Source organism: Pinus tabuliformis, chromosome 8 (genome assembly GCF_031772625.1).
Source record: "Pinus tabuliformis cultivar Carrire ecotype Pingquan chromosome 8, CPIR1, whole genome shotgun sequence".
Taxonomy (NCBI): Eukaryota; Viridiplantae; Streptophyta; class Pinopsida; order Pinales; family Pinaceae; genus Pinus; species Pinus tabuliformis.
This window is the reverse complement of record NC_142294.1, coordinates 230,092,219-230,110,009: the sequence shown is the minus strand read 5'-3', so window position 1 is coordinate 230,110,009 and position 17,791 is coordinate 230,092,219. Positions and strand designations below refer to the sequence as shown.

At 39.7% G+C, this 17,791-nt stretch overlaps 1 protein-coding gene across 3 annotated transcripts in view; it reads right to left on the bottom strand.

Annotated features, from left to right (window-relative positions):
• Positions 1–17,573, bottom strand: part of LOC149234971 (callose synthase 9-like) — a 385,867-nt gene extending 368,294 nt beyond the window's left edge. The window contains exons 1-3 of one of the 3 annotated variants that reach the window (XM_089372025.1): positions 17,361–17,573; positions 17,188–17,260; positions 16,696–17,023 (exon numbers count right to left, since the gene is read on the bottom strand). In XM_089372025.1, coding sequence (XP_089228151.1) covers positions 16,696–16,894 — 199 coding nt within the window. In that variant the 5' untranslated portion in view covers positions 16,895–17,023; positions 17,188–17,260; positions 17,361–17,573. Of the gene's footprint in view, positions 1–16,695; positions 17,149–17,187; positions 17,261–17,360 lie in introns of those variants that run through there. The other 2 variants (XM_089372026.1, XM_089372024.1) reach the window with 2 other exon arrangements.
• Positions 17,574–17,791: the final 218 nt, after the last annotated feature.

The window sequence follows — 17,791 nt, the reverse complement described above, 5'->3', positions numbered from 1 at the left end:
TGCTTCATATAAATCTCTTCCTCCAAATCCCCATGGAAAAATGTTGCCTTTACATGTAGTTGTTCAAGATGCAAATCTTCTATTGCCACTAATCTTAAAATTGTTCTAATTGAAATCATTTTAACAACAGGACAATATTTCATCAAAGTCTATACCTTTCTTTTGTGCAAAACCCCTTCACCACAAGTCTAGCCTTATACCTCTGTTTTCCTCCATCTTCTTTCTTTAACCTATAGACCCATTTATTCTACAATGTTGTTTTCCCTACGAGCAACTTGACTAAATCCCAAGTATGGTTATGTACCAAGGAGTCCATCTCTTCTTTCATGGTTTGCTCCCACTTCTTCTTGGTTTCTACCTACATTGTTTCTTCATAACAATCTGGTTCACCAAAATCAGTCAACAATACATAATATAATGAAAGAGTATCGTTCAAGGGGTCTACTTATCCTGGTAGATCTTCTAACACCACTTTAAGGTGTTTGAGGTGCCTGTTGTTGTTGTGGCTGTTGATCATTATGACTTTCAGGCACTTTTAGTTTTTATGTGATCTCATCAAACACTCTGTATTTTTTGTTTTTTGTTTCTTGTTTCTTTCCCCTGCATCTGATTCATATACAAGACCTTTTCATTGAATATGACATCTCTACTCCTAATGATTTTGTGATTTTCATAATCATATAAGCAATAACCAAAATCATTAACACCATATCCAATAAAAGTACATTTCTTTGATTTTGCCTCAAGCTTTGTTCTATTTTCTTTATTAATGTGGACACAGGCTCCACATCAAAAAGTCTTTAGAAATGAGTAGTTTACCTTTTTACTTGTCCATGCCTCCTTTGAAATACCACCATCCAAGGAACTTGAAGGCCCTTTGTTTGTTAGATAAACAACAATATCTACAGCATTTGCCCAAAATTGTAAGGGTCATCCTGCCTGCAATCCCATGCACCTTGCACGCTCCATGATTGTTTTGCTCGTCCTTTCTGACACACCATTTTCTTGTAGTGTTCCTGGAACTGTCTTCTCTCTACAAGTTCCATGCTTTAAAAAATAATTATCAAACTCCTTGCTATAGTATTCACCTCCATTATCTAATCTGAGACACTTCAACTTCTTTCCTGACTCATTCTCAACCAAAGCTTTCCATTTCTTAAATGTATCAAAGACATTATCATTATTTTGAATACAATATACCCAAGTTTTCCTAGTTGCATCATCAATAAAAGTAACATAATAGCGAGAGCCACGGAGAGATGATACCTGAGTAGGTCCTCATACATTTTTCACTCTTCTTTTCTTTCCCAAATCTGTGAAATCTGACTCTCCTATGTTTTCCATAAACACAATTCTCACAAAAAACCCAAATCAACATGCTTCAAACCTAGCAACAAATTCCTTGAGTGAAGAATCTGCATCCACTTCTCACTCATGTGCCCAAACCTATGACGCCAGAGTGTCGTATCTGCTCCTATGGAGGTTAAAGCATTAACAAAAGTAAAAATACCATCGCATAAATATAATGTACCAACCTTTTCTCCTTTTGCTATTACCAGGGCTATTTTAGTGACCTTCCAGGTTTTGCTTGTAAAAGTAGCTACACAACAAGCCTTACCTCCTTTACAAGCCATTGGTTTCCATTCTGATGCTTTATGAAAACTTTACCCATTCCAATGATTTTATAGGGTTTATCATCATCACCCAAACAAACCTATCCAAAATCTCCTTGAATATAGTCATGAAAATGTTTTCTATCAAGTGTGGCATGGAATGAAGCCCCTAAATCTACTACCCAGGAATCAATAATATTTTCTAATGAAAGAATCAATGCATCTTGCAACACATCACATGTTACATTCGCTTCATGATTGTTCTCTTGTTGTCCATCTCCTTTGTTTCCCTTTCGAGAATTACATTCTTTCTTCAGGTGTCATTTCTTCCTGCATTTCCAAATTCCAGCACATTATCCTTGATCTAGATTTGGATCTGTCTTTTCTTGACTTACTATGATTTCTTAGGCTCCTTCCTCTTTCCATTTTTCTTCCCCTAGTCTCTGTAGTCAAAGCATTATTTGATGTATCATCGAAGCTTTTCTATCGCATTTCCTTGCTAAGGATGGCACTAATAGCCATGATTAAGCCATTCAATTTTCTGGCAATGAGCACAGAGATAACAGAGCCCTAATTTCATCATCAAAAGCTACTCCTACAAAGCTTAACTGGCTAGTAACTGTATTAAATTCATTTAAATGATCAGCAACAGATCCACCTTTTGACACCTTCATATAAATAAACGCTTCATAAGAAATACTTTATTTGAGGCAGGGGGTTTTTCATATAGTTTGGCCAATGTTGACATTAAACCCTATGTTGTCTTTTCCTTTGAAATGTTGAATGCCACTAACGCTACCAAACACAAGGGACATATTGAGGAGATTTCGTATGGAGGACTGCAAGCCTATGGCCACACCAATCATTACCAACTAGAAGAAGTTGCATGCTTATGATTCCGAGTTCGTAGACCCCAGTTTATATCGTCAGTTGATCAGGTCATTGATGTATCTTGTCAACATTCAACCAGATATTTGTTTTGCAATCAACACATTGAATCAATTTATGATGGAGCCCAAGAGGGTGCATTGGGTGGTTGCAAAACATGTGTTACGGTACCTACAAGGCACATTAGATTATGGATTGGACTATGTCCACTGGAATGGAGTCAAGTTCACAGGTTGTACAAACTCAGATTCGGCAAGAAGTGCTAGTGACAGGAAGAGTACATCTCGATGTTGTTTCATGTTGGGTTCTACAGTTGTGTCACAATTCAACAAGAGATAAACATCAAAGGCATTGAGTTCCATGAAGGCCGAGTACATTGCAGCTAGTCAAGCCAATTGCGAGGCCATTTGCCTTCACAAGGTGTTGTGTGCTTATTTGATCAGCGACTAAGACCAACTACAAATTACTGTGATAATCACAGTTGTATTAAACTCACAAAGAATCTAGTATTTCATGACAGGTCAAAGCATATTGAGATCAAATACAACTTCATCCAACATTGTGTTCAAAAAGGGGCAGTGAAGCTAGCGTGCATATCCATTGATGAACAGGTTGCAGACATTCTCACTAAATCCTTGCCAAGGGGCAAGTATGTCTACATCAGGGATAAGATGGGAGTGGTGAGAAACACCTTCCTCGGTAAGAGAGTGTTGAAAAAGGTACCAAGGTGTTTCCTAGTGCTTTATGCATATGCCTAGGAAAACAAATGGACCAACATTTTTAGTGTGGCTTTATGAGATCATTAAATTCATGTGACTTTTTAGTCACTTTACGAGGTCTAAAAGTAAACAGTGTACTTTATAATATTAAAACAGCGTTATGTTTTTAAAGTGAATTTATGAGGCAAAAAGGTGTACGATACAACAAGTTATTAAAGTCATTCGAGGGGGTCATTAATGAAGGGGGAGACATGAGAGGGGGTCAATGTGAGATTACATCTCTGCCCTTGATCAAGAGAAGCTAAGATCTAATCTCAACCCTTGATCTTAAGGATAGGTCTTCTCATCCTTATGGAGGCTAAAATGGGGTAAAAAGGCAAATGGAGGCTCATTCTTCATGTGTAGCTTTAGGTGAAGAGGAGAGGAGAGAAGCAAAGAGGAGAAGTTGAGACAACAAACCCTTGCAATAGGAGAGACCGTACAACAGCACGCACTTCTAGGCAGAATTTGTGGCACACATCCCGAGAAGATACAACGGTACAACAACCCAAATTTCTAAGAGGAGAATCAACACGTTTTTCAAGGTAGCTACAACAATCTATACATCATGATTTTCAAGCCATATTCCAACACAAATTTCGAGGGGGTCGTTGCATTTATTACAAGTATGATATGCCCAAATTTCGAGAAGAGTTTGTGATCCAAAATGGATTTTGGATAGACTTCTAAGTCTAAAGTGTTCCTCACAAAGGAAAATGAAAGTCCAAATATGCTCCTAGAAATAGTCCCATTGTGTAGATCTTTTCATCCTGAATCTACTGCAATTTGAATGGGCTAAAATGGACTTCGGATGCAGAAGTTATCACAAAAAGAAGATTGCCTTTGCCCTTTGAAAAATGAGGCATTTCCCCTAAAAATGGCATAAAAGGTCATATAAAGGAAATCGCATCGCAAATAGCCAAAGGGAAGGACTTAAAGCGGAGGCGGAAGGACCCCCGATCAGCGATCTTCGATATATTCGGGATAGGCCCGAATGTGATATCGAGACCCCGGGCTATGCGATGGAGCAATTGCAATCGACCGATCGGTGATCAGCACACCCAAAAGGGAAGGACCACCGAGCCAACGCAACATGCGATCGCCGATATCAGCGTCGGCGGATCGGCATACCCAAAGGGCAGACCCCCAGGCCGTTGCGATTGCGATTGCGATTAGCGATCAAGACCCGAACCAATAGGGATTATGGACCCGATTGCATAAATTTTGAGATCCATATTTTCGGATTTTCTATATATTCCTTTGTATTTGGGGTTTTGGCCATTACGCTATACGATGCAATATGCGACTTAAGCCAGACCCGAAAGGGTTTATGGATGCGAATATATATATTTTGAGTTCCGTTAAAAAGGGTTTTTCTATGTATTTTCACATTTTCGTTAAATAAACGAAATACAAAGGAAATACGCCCGAAGCGATAAAACGGACCCGAAAGGTTTATACATGTAGCCTTATATTATTTGAGTTCCATAATGAGCGGGATTTCAGGTGGGCCTCAGACAGTAAGTGGTATTGGACGGGCTCCAACCGATCCTATACACTAGCCGACACGTGGCTTGGCGCTGGAGAGAGAAAACCGCCTTTTCGGGCGGGTAATCTTCGTGCGCATAATCCGCCCGAAATGAATATCAACCGTTGGATCAGAGATCACCCAGATCAATGGTGGGCTTGCGATAGCGACCAAAGGCGGATTCGATGATTTTTGATGTCCGATAGAAAGAGTTTTGCATGTTTTTAGTGTATTTCTCTATGTAAACAGGGAAATGTGTTCCCAGAGATTTTAACCGTGCCAGTGGTCCTTTCTGTTTAAAAACAGGTGCCCACCATGCCTGAAGGAGTTTGACAATGATTGTTTAACGCTCAGAGGGGTTTTGAACGGACAAGGAGCAGAGAAGTCGCAGAGCCGCAAAGGGATGAGTACACGCAGAGAAATGGCTGGGGAAGCCACAGAGCCGGGAAAAATGCCTCAAAGGAGCTGAAAGCCCAATTGGTGAGAGCTAGAGGTCGCTGAAGGAGTTGTTAGCTGAAAGAGCATAAAGCCAGAGAGCACAATTGACAAGTAGCAAAACTGCAAAAGGTCGCTGGAAGGTTGCTAAAGGTCGCTGGGAGGTCTAGCGAACCATTGATGCACGCAGAGGCCGAGAGAGAGAACTCAGAGAAGCCAAAGCCAAGAGCTAGAGCCAACAGCCAGAGCCAGAGCCGAGAACCAGAGCAAGAATCGAAAGCCTCAGAGCCAGGGATGAGATGGTGTTCTAAGTCCATTGTTTCTGTGTAAAATAGTGGAGTTGAGTGTGTAGCTTGTAAAAGAACTGATGCCATAATCCCAGAGAGCCTAGTCGAGTTGACTAGAGCTCAAGGAGACGTAGCCCAAGAGTTTTGGGTGAACTCCAAATTAATATTGTTGTCCATGTGTTTGTTATTTGTTGCACTGTTGCATTGTTACATGTATTTACATATCAGCACAAACAACAGATTTTAAAGCATATAATCAGTTAAAATAAACATAAGCATACACCTTATTATCAAGCACATTATTAGTTCCACATTGGTTAATCATAGTTGTCTTGGGAATAATTAAACTTTGGAAGTGGAAGAGGTTCTTGTAATCTCACAAGAAGCCTTTAGTGCCCCATTTTCAGATCAGGTGGTATCAGAACCTAAGATTGGTTAACCCCACCTTCAAGAAGGTGATATCAAAGCTGGTTATACCAAAGCAAGTGGTATCAGATCAAAATGCTTGATTGACAGAGCAAAAGATTGCTTGTCTGAAAGGTGTTTGGGCAGTCAAAGATTGATTGTCTGATTGATTGGATGCTTGTTTGCAGACTGACTATTGTTTGAGTTTACAGAGGTGAAGGGAAAGCTATTGATAGCTCAGTCCAGGATGGACAAGAAGGAAGAAGGGCTGAAGGCATTCTTCTATCTCAAAGGACCTCAAAGCAATCCTTGAAGCACAAGAGGTTTGTTGCAAAAGGTTGTTTGGATAAGCTCTTTGTTAGTCTTGTTTGAAGTTCTTTTGTTCATTTGAATGACAACTTCTACAAGTGAATCCCCAAATCCCTCCTTCATCACAAGATTCTTTAATGGAGACATGAAGCAAGACTTGTTCATCATGATGCACAAGGTGAGTGAAATGTATGAGGATGGAAGGAAAAGCAACATACTTAGAGTGCAGTTGAATTCCGTGGAGGAAGAGAATCAGATGCTTTCTGACAAATTGCAAGAAATGGAGAGGCAACTTCATATTGCAAATATGAACCTAAAAAAGATGCATGAGTTGGAGTTACAGCTCTTTGTTGCCAAAGAAGCCTTAGTCAAGTATCAGCGTGAAGAAGAGGTAAACCATTCCAGTTTGTCTTCAAATTCTCCTAAGAATGCTTATATTGGTTATTTTGAAAAACATACTAGTAGCATAGGTTCCAAGCTCATGTCCAAGATGGGCTATGAAGGAAAAGACTTGGGTAAGCATGCACAAGGTACTGTTGAGCCAATAATAGTTGAGGAAAGGCCTAAGTATTTGGGTCTTGGTTATGGAGAGTCTTATGGAGAAAGTTCCAAAGTTGTCATGAAAGCCATTGAAACAACTCCAAGGAGTTGCATTGCAGGTCTTCTACCTCAAGAGTGTGAAGATTGTATTTAGGAGGAATGCAATAGCTTGAAGCATCATTTGCAGGATGCAGGTGTTCAGAAGCACACACTTGAACCAAAGAGTTGTGGAAACTCTGACAACCTTGAAGAGATTGATGGTGTTCCAAAGGGAGCCACTTCTTCATTCAATTCACCTCCTCATGAAGGCAATAAAGGTGAAAGAGAAAGGTATAAATCTGGTTCTAAACATATTCCTTTTGATTATGTAAAGCATGGTAAATTTCCATATAAGCATTGGAAAAGAATTGCATGTTCCTTTTGTGGTTTGGATAACCATCATGTTTCTAGATGTTGGAAGAGAATGGCCACATACAGGAAACTTTTGAAGGAAAGGAAGCAAGAAGCCAAAGGTCCATTGGACAAGGCAAATCATGTTGTCAAGAGGATGCACATGTGTTGCACTTACTGCCATAAGCAAGGGCATCTTACTGAAAGATGTTGGACTCTGAATCCAGCAATGCTTCCACAAAAGCTGAAGAAAGTGGAAAGAGAAGATGGCAGAAATGGAAAGGAAGTTTCCATGAATGATGTGTCTCAGGATGATTCACATGTTGATGCTGATGTGCAGACAAAGGGAAGACCTTTGAAATGGATTGGTAAGAAATGGCTAGAGTTCTTATCCAATTAAGATTGCATGTCTATTGATGCATCTATTTGCATTTCTTTGTTAATGGAATGCAAGTTGCAGGTTTCTACCAAGAAGGTGAATGGAAAAGTTGAGTAGGAGGCTCACTTTGTTGTTGCAACATTATATTTCATTTCAGCTTCGAAAGTATAGTGTGCTTAAGTGAAATTTGAAGGATGAAATGCATGCATGAGCATGAGATGCATGAACACAGGGATGTTGATGTTTTCCTTGTATTTGAACATGTATGTGTAATTAACTTGAAGGGTTGATTGCTTTAAACATGCATGTAATATTGACTTGAGAAAAGTTGATTTGGTCTCCAAGATGGAGATAATGATGAAGTGTTTCATCTTTCTAAAAAAAAGAGTCCTAAAGGTCTTTTTCTACATGCTTGACTTGAAGGGTCATTTGTTTTAAAGGCATGTTTTGTGGGATTGTTATCTAGTCCATCATTTGTATGCAGATGTAAGACATGGAGATGTTCACAAGATGTGAAATTTCTTTCTTTTGTGAAACAAGAGTTTAGCCCATCCAGTTGTTGTCTGTGTTTCTATTGTTGTTAACAGTTGTTGTTGACAGCTTTTCAAACCGGTACAAATGAAAATTTTTGTGAAGCAGATGTACTTCAGATTTCTTTGAGCCACTTTGGATCAATGATGAAGGCAAAGAAGTTCAAACTACCTTCTATGACCATCTCAGCAAGAGTTCTGCAGGAAGGCAAGGAGGAAGGCAGTTCTTCCCAGGAGGACAAGCACATCCAACAAGGAAAGTGGTCAGAGACTTTGGCTCAAAGGCACTATGCAAGGCAAGTGTATGGAGGCTGAAAGAAGAGGGTATTGTTACTCTCATTTACTGTCCAGATCAGTATATCAATCTTTTGGAGGCCAAAAGTTCTTTAGTGGGAAGGCGTAATCCAAAATGGATTTTGGATAGACTTCTAAGTCTAAAGTGTTCCTCACAGAGGAAAATGAAAGTCCAAAGATGCTCCTGGAAATAGTCCCATTGCGTAGATCTTTTCATCCTGAATCTACTGCAATTTGAATGGGCTAAAATGGACTTCAGATGCAGAAGTTATCGCAAAAAGAAGATTGTCTTTGTCCTTTGAAAAATGAGGCATTTCCCCTAAAAATGGCATAAAAGGCCTTATAAAGGAAATCGCATCGCAAATAGCCAAAGGGAAGGACTTAAAGCAGAGGTGGAAGGACCCCCGATCGACGATCTCCAATATATCGAATCGAAGATAGGCCCGAATGCGATATCGAGACCCCGGGCTATGCGATGGAGCGATTGCGATTGGCCAATCGGCACACCCAAAAGGGAAGGACCCCCGGGCCAACGCGACATGCGATCACCAATATCGGCGTCAGCGGATCGGCATACCCAAAGGGCAGACCCCCGGGCCGTTGCGATTGCGATTAGCGATCAGGACCCGGACCCGATAGGGATTATGGACCCGATTGCATAAATTTTGAGATCCGTATTTTCAGATTTTCTATATATTCCTTTGTATTTGGGGTTTTGGCCATTACGCTATGCGATGCGATATGCGACTTAAGCCAGACCCGAAAGGGTTTATGGATGCGAATATATATATATTTTGAGTTCTGGTAAAAAGGGTTTTTCTATGTATTTTCGCATTTTCGTTAAATAAACGAAATACAAAGGAAATACACCCGGAGCAATAAAACGGACCCGAAAGGTTTATACATGCAGCCTTATATTATTTGAGTTTCGTAATGAGCGGGATTTCGGGCAGGCCTCAGGTGGTAAGTGGTATTGGACGGGCTCCACCCGATCCCATACACTGGCCGACACGTGGCTTGGCGCCGGAGAGAGAAAACCGCCTTTTCGGGCGGGTAATCTCCGTGTGCATAAGCCGCCCGAAATGAATATCAACCGTTGGATCAGAGATCACCCAGATCAATGGTGGGCTTGCGATAGCGACCAAAGGCGGATCCGAAAGGATTATAGGGCGGATTCGATGATTTTTGAAGTCCGATAGAAAGAGTTTTTGCGTGTTTTTAGTGTATTTCTCTGTGTAAACAGGGAAACGTGTTCCCGGGGATTTTAACCACGCCAGTGGTCCTTTCCATTTAAAAACAGGTGGCCACCATGCCTGAAGGCGTTTGACAATGATTGTTTAACGCTCAGAGGGGATTTGAACGGACAAGGAGCAGAGAAGCCACAGAGCCGCAGAGGGATGAGTACACGCAGAGAAACAGCTGGGGAAGCCACAGAGCCGGGAAAAATGCCTCAAAGGAGCAAAAAGCCCAGTTGGCGAGAGCGAGAGGTCGCTGAAGGAGAGCTCTTAGCTGAAAGAGCAAGAAGCCAGAGAGCACGATTAACAGGAAGTAAAGTTGCAAAAGGTCACTAAAAGGTTGCTAAAGGTCACTGGGAGGTCTAGCAAACCATTGATGCACACAAAGGCCGAGAGAGAGCTCAGAGAAGCCAGAGCCAAGAGCCAGAGCCAAAGCCGAGAGCCAGATCCAAAGCTGAGAGCCATATCCAGAGCTGAGAGCCAGAGCCAGAGCCGAGAGCCTCAGAGCCAGGGATGAGATGGTGTTCTAAGCCCATTGTTTCTGTGTAAAACAGTGGAGTTGAGTGTGGAGCTTGTAAAAGAACTGATGCCATAATCCCAGAGAGCCTAGTCAAGTTGACTAGAGCTCAAGGAGACGTAGCCCAAGAGTTTTGGGTGAACTCCAAATTAATATTGTTGTCCATGTGTTTGTTATTTGTTGCACTGTTACAGGTATTTTACATATCAGCACAAACAACAGATTTTAAAGCATATAATCAGTGAAAATAAACATAAGCATACACCTTATTTTCAAGCACATTATTAGTTCCGCATTGGTTAATCATAGTTACCTTGGGAATAATTAAGCTTTGGAAGTGGGAGAGCTTCTTGTAATCTCACAAGAAGCCTTTAGTGCCCCATTTTCAGATCAGTTTGCAAGTCTGCAAACACAAATTTGAGGCAGAAATTCTGAACTATGGCTTGAATTTCGAGGAGGAAAAAGGACAAACAGATGCACAAAAATCAAGGGTCTAAGTGTTGCACAATGGCACAAAAATTGAGGGTCTAATTGCTTAACAACAGCACAAAGTTCAAGGGGTCAAAGTTTGACCTATAGCACAAATTTCTAGATAGCAATTCAATTTTCTAGGAGCTAGCTTGGGTTTCAAGGAGGGAGATAAGTACCCTTGTTTGTAATCAATGTCGCAAATTCCTCTGGTATAAAAGCAAATAAAAATCCTCTTCTTACTGATTTTCCCTTCAAGGTTTTTCCAGTGTCTAATTGACCAAAAATCAAGGTCTAAATCTTTGTGAATGCTTTTGAAATTTATCAGTTGAATGTGAAGAGTAGTGGTAGCTACTAGTGTTTTAATTGAATTTATATTCAAGTTTAAAACTCAACAATGAACATGGGGTTTGGGCATTAAACTTGATGTGCAAAACAAATTAAAACTAGGTGGGGATATATGACAAAAGTTTCTACATGTTATCAGAGCACCAAGTGAACCTACAACTAGCAGCCTAAATCTTCAGCCACAGGCTCATGTGCCCTAATCGACACCCAAGTGGTGCAACTCAAGTCCCCCTGCAGCTCCAGGAGCCTTGTTGTTGCCCGGTGTTCAAGTGTCAAACAATCGAATTGAAATAAACCCCTCAATCAGTGCCAAAGTCCCAACCAAGACTCTTTAACTATCTTTGAACTAAGTCCCCACAAGAACTCGATGGCACCGAGCCATAAACAAGGCCATCAAGCCCTTGGAGCCACCCAACGCCCAAAACCACCAAGGTTCACAAAATACAGAGCACTAAGCTCTAAAACCACCACAACCAGTTCCAAAGTACAAGTCAAGACTCAATGGCTATCAATTACCAAACCCAACTCCTTGAGGTTCGTCCCCAAATAAAGAATAATCATCATAATCATCCTCTCTGAATGAATGCCCCTTGAATGCATAATAATAACAAGAACCTACACTTCATTTTTAAATGCATGGCCTTCACTGGCCTAGTGGCGCTCATTGAAGCCACATGGGCCCTAGAGCATGTTTTTCACCGAAACCCAAGTGTTGCCTTTTATCTCTGGAGTTGCACCCCCCATACTTTTTCCATGGAATGGGCTCGGCAACAAACTTCTTTTATTATAGTGTAGTCTAACTTATAGGCGAAATAGACTTTTTCACCGGAATCCGGCGAAACAATTTCAAGAATGAGTGATTGAAGAGTTCTGTGGTGAGAATTTTGTGTATCTTGCAAATTTGAATCATAAACCACAGTAGCCATATTTTTGTGTTGACATTTCAAGTCTATAACAAGACTCATCGTCAGGACAAATCCACAGAGAAGAGCAAGGTTGAAGGGATATAAATATGAAATGGAAGCTAAGAAATGAGAAGGGGCTGACTCAATGAAAATTAACTTAAGGAAAGATTATAACGATTATAACGATTTTAATATAATTATTTTATTTACGGGAATTTATTAATAAAAGGGAAATTAATTTATATCCAAGGTAAATGGAGTTAATAAACTTATAATTATTGTAAGTAATAATTATTAACACTATTAGAAATAATAATTAATATTATTACTAATAATCAAGTTAATTAATATTATGATTACCACATTGTTTGAATAATTTAGGAGGATGAGACATTATATATTTTAAAATTGTTAATAAATAATGATAATAATGTATTCATTATTTATAATGTAAAGTTAGGGATAATTATTATTTATAATGTAAAGTTAGGGTTAATTATTAATGATGAGAGAATTATATGAAGTCATTGTTATTAATTAATAAATATAAAATTAAAATTAATAGTCATTGTTAATGAACTATTAACTCTAATCTTATAATAGGTTTTTTAGAATTGTGTTATTATTATGGTTAAATGTTAAGGAAGATGGAAGGGAAGGGGGGTGAAAAGATTTTTGAGGGAATGAATGTGAGGGGAGGAGGAAAAGGATTAATAGGGTAAAATGGCAGTGGAGAAGAAGGATCAGTTTAGTCTTGGTTGTGAGTAACGGGATCTTGAGGGACTCGAGGGAGTAAGGGAATCAAACTTCTGCTTACCACCAAACCCCATCTCTATTAAGATTTTGGGGATGTACAGATACACAAATTTCAAGAATGAATGTGATTTTTTGTTGTTTAAAATGCAGTTTTGAATGCATAAATGGATTAAGCACTCTGAAAAAACCCCTGGGGCACTCGAAATCTACAAATTAAACAACTTAAACTCGAATTTAGAAATCTCTGCCAGATTTTGGTTAAAATTAACGAGAAAAAAATGTCAAGAAAACTGTCATTTAGTCTATAAGTTAAACTACATCTTTTATTATTATTACAATATCTGTACCAAATAATTACAATCTGGCTCTCAGACCAATTAGCCATTTGAGGCATATAAATCTAGGCACACCAGCCCCACAATTTATTTTAATATGGCTACAAGGGCACAAAGGCCTCATAAAATAAACTCTGGCTCAACAGCCTAGGAGTCCAAAGTATCCGGCCTACCAGCCTAAACGTTATTGTACCTCATTTCTATAGGCACTTTGACCTCATTATGTCATAAGAGGTATTACAATACATTCCTAAGTATCAGCAGGTTGTAGATATCTTGACCAAGACTTTGGCAAAGGAGAAGTTCAAGCTGTTTAGGAAGAGGCTCGGTGCAATGGTGAACACTTTCCTCAATAAGAGGGAGTGTTAGCTTTACAAGTCTGCAGCTCGAGCAGTGTTCCCACTACACCACTATTCATCTACAGCAATGTTGTACAGCACCACACCAACCTTCAGCAGAGCCATACAACATTGACGAGGCACTGGTATTTATGGAGTGAGACATAGGGAAAAACGCATGCCAAAAGCATGCATTCACCATCCTGAATTTATTTCCAGTTTTAGATGATTTTATATATTCTGCAGTTCAGTTCTAACTCGGCTTTTTGCTTTTTTTAATTTTGCATGCACAAGTTAGAGGTTGTATTCTGCAAGTTAGTAGGGGTGCCCATGCATGTGGATTTAATGTAGGGCACAGATATCTAGGAGGGCGCAATTTATTTTTGGCTTGGTTATCCATCCAAACTAGGCAGAATAAGGTTAGAGTTGACACTACCAGTTAAGGCACTGGTGTGTATGCATCTAGATTCATTGTAGCCCTCTTCTTCCTAGTCTATCAAAAAAAGCAGGGCACACCTTTTTGTGGTTAAAGAGTTTGATTTTTGAGCTGTTTATTTAGCTTCTATATTCAGATTTAATAGACAAAAAGTGACGGTGTTTTGAGTTTTCAACTTTTCAGGGTATCATATTTGCTGGTTTAATTCTCAGCAGTAAGTGTTTTTTAGTTAGACTACTTTATAACAGAAATTTTGATTGGTATTTTCAGTTTTAACAATCTATAGTTTTAGGCTAGATTCTAGAGTGCGAACCTTCCTGTCCAATGGCACTCTTTGCGTAGTCATTCAAGAATCAAGCCCATGTTAGTTAACATTACCTCCTCTTACCTTTATGAACCTCTCTACTGTCTTGATGAGGCTGACCTTTGTTCCCTTCCCTTTTTCTGTTTTGGGAAATCATCTTTTCTGCCAGTAATTTCTTGATCACTGCTACTTGGCTGGCAGGCAAGACCATAAGAAATTATCAGAAGATCATGACTGTCATGAAATCTCCTGCATTGCAAGCCAAACCAATATTAATGACCTTGAAAGCTTCTGCCACTACAGAAGCTCCTCCACTCATGTCCTGATGGCAAAATGTCTCAACCAGTGGAGTGGCAATGGTAAAAAGGAAGAAGAATCTGTTGGGATCACGACTGCCATTACACCAAAACCCGCAGGTGTTAGTAAACGGGCGCATCGCCAGAGTTAACGGATCCTTGAGAGGCGGTTAGTCCATGTCATGAAACACACGGGGAGTGCTGGATTATCCAATGCCCAACAATCTCCCCCCCAGCACGAGCCGGGTGTGATTCGAACTCAAGACCTTTGGCTTTGATACCACTTGTTGGGATCACGATTGCCGTTACACCAAAACCCGCAGGTGTTAGTAAACGGATGCATCGCCAGAGTTAACGGATCCTTGAGAGGCGGTTAGTCCATGTCACGAAACACACGGGGAATGCTGGATTATCCAATGCCCAACAGAATCTGATGCAGATTCAAACCCAGACCAATAAGAAATATGGAGACAAGATCCAGGCCCCACCAGAGACAAAAATAACATCTTCATTGTTGCAGCCAAAGTAAGCAAACACTTGCTGGTTTTAGTCCAAACTTAATGAAAATAGCCTGGAATTTCAACAGAAAGCCATTTATACCCTCAAAGCAGTGGCTTCAAACAACCCTGACAAAGTTTAGGACTGAGGCTACCACAGCCCTTCCAATTTCTGCAAGTAAATGTTTAGGAAGCATAAGAATTTGCCCCGATAACTTTTAACCATGGTTTATTTTGCTGTCACAGTATTGCCTGCCTAAATATGGATTTGGCTCCCTACATCCATCTTGAAGACAACTTCACCTGCGGCAATGATAAAGACAAAAAAAGAGATGTCCCCTCACTGAACAAGTACCTCATTTGTCGTTACTGCCATACACCGCTCTCCAAGTCGTGACTCTTAATTACCTAATCCTCCTTTTTCACTCGGCCCAAGAGACATGTTCCTTGTTTTGATGGTCGATCTCCCCATTAGGGTGATTAATTGAGGCTATCGGTATTTTCCAGACTTCAGGCCTTCTTGGATTATATGTTGATAGAGTCAGTTCGGACTTAGAAATTGCAATATCTCAATGGCTTACGGAATAAGTCAATCTGAAGAATGATCTCTGCCACAAATTCTGGCAACAGAAGCCAGATCTATGTATATATGTTTAGCGGAATATATTAAACGTATAACTTCTCTTTTTCTCCAATAAAAAGGCCTTACTCTTTACATTATTTACTTTAAATGCGAAATAACAAAAAGTTGATCAAGGCTGCTTTTCCCTGTCAAACATGAGACACTGAATAACTGCCAACATGTAATGACAGAACACATTTGCCAATAATAATCGAAAATAATTGTCCGTCTACCATGATGGGCAACCTTTAAACCAGGCTAAATAACGAATATGCGTTCCCCATGCAAGTTACGAAATTTGCAATTCTTTAATATTTTTTTAGCAATTTCATTTTTTGTATTCTTAGTTTTACTTGAGAGATGCGTTATGAACTTCAGTCATACTGCTATTACTTGTTCAACTTTTCAGTCTCATTGGACATGGTAATATCATTGAAATTTCTAAGATGGTTTTGGGGGCATTATTAAGAGGTGCCATTGTTTGTTTTATGTTGAGAAGATCCCTTCTCCCAAGAACAAGGGGCTTTTATGCATCAATTTTCTGTCTGGATAGGTTGTAATCTTAAAATTAGATTATATCTATTATTATGTTATCAAAATTCCTGGTCATTATAACCGTTTGTTCATTAACCTTTAAGTTGTTAACAATGGTTGGAAAGAAATGTTCTCAGGATTGGAGTGCGTGTTGTGCCTATGGGTTGGGCAGGGACGGATTAAGAAGGGGTATTTTAAGATTGAGTATTATTCATGTTGCAATTTGTTTTTGTGGCAGAGTTTGCATTTTCATTTTCTGAAGTGCTTTAGTAGCTTACAACTATCAGATCTCGCAGTATGTATTGCTTCAGCTGATGTACGATGAAACAGTTTAATTTTGCTAATACCATTTGATCGATTACAGCCAGATAATCGCCAGTAGTAGTTGCAGTATATTGCTGTTATTGATGAGAATATTTTATAAAGTATCATATTAAGTTTTAGCATCCATTTACACCAATTTGACTCGTCAAACAGGTGTTATAATCCGGACAATGCAACACTCCAGTATTATATTTAAGCATAGAAAGAACAAATGTTCTGAGACCACAGTTCGGTGTTCTGTTGAAACATAGAAAGAATAGCAGATGATATATGTCCTAATGCGGAGAGTTTACAAAATAGTATGCAGCGAATATCAACTTTGACCAATACCCAATAGCTGGACAACTGCTATTTTGCGCAGAACATCAACTATCAATGAAGCAATTCGGAGAAAGGAGAAGATGGATATGTCCGAAATACTTACAAATGCGAGCAACATTGGGATCTTCATCCTGAATTTCATCTGCGGCCTTGAGAATGGCATCAATATTGGCAGCGTTCAAGGCAGAAGGGACGGCACTAGCAAGCCCACTGGTGATTCTGCCCGGCGTTTGACTGCGTCGTTGCTGTCTCTGCAGGGCTGAGCGGACCAGTCGCTCCCAGTTCGACTCTGCCCTCGACATCTTGCGAACTACTGGTATATCGATCTACTCAAAAAATGACCCTTCATTCAATCTCCAAACGCAATCAATACCTGTAAGCTCCGCCCTCTTCGTTTGGTTAAGGCGAAGAGATCGCGGGAAGGAAAAGGGCTTCACTTGCCGATTAGAATAAATAGTAAGAGCTAGTTAGCTCGAGAGGGATCAGAAGAAAATTGGCATGGAATGCAGATGGATAAAGCTTATGTTTCCAATTTCTAAACCAATAGAATACAATACAGTGCACAGCACAAAAGGTAAAGGTAAAGTATCTATACCAATGGTTGGACAAAAACCTCCAGCCAATTCAAACCCAACTGCTCCTCCAAATTCAGTCATGTGCTAAATCGACTGCCAAATCCTCCATAAATTATTCCTCTAATTATAATGCGAAAGCTGCAGCCTGCATTGTGCTCTAGCTAAGCGATGACTTTAGAGTCGAAACGCTTACCTTAGAAACCCTTCGAAACCATGTATAAGATCATCTCACCCGCCAACAGTAGCAGAGAGGTCTTTTATTTGCAGGACTATAATAATTTCCTAAGTCAAAACTTAAAAGTCCTCCTCTAAAACCGAGATCCAGGCGCAACTCGAAATTTTATATTCGACTGAAAACCCATTGCCATGTCAGCGTTATACACGCAGAACTCGAATTCCTAACGCGCAAAACTATCTTGATACTTTACTCCTCACTTATCCAATCAAGTCCTTCACCGTCGGCTTCGTTAATGTGACGCGTTCCATGTGGCATTAAAAAACGAAATGGGAAATATTCTTTAACAATAAATACATTCGGTGTCATGTAATGTGGTTACTTTTAAAATAAATTATCATATGTTATATTAATTTTCATCCTATTTTTCCATCGTCATACATTACTTT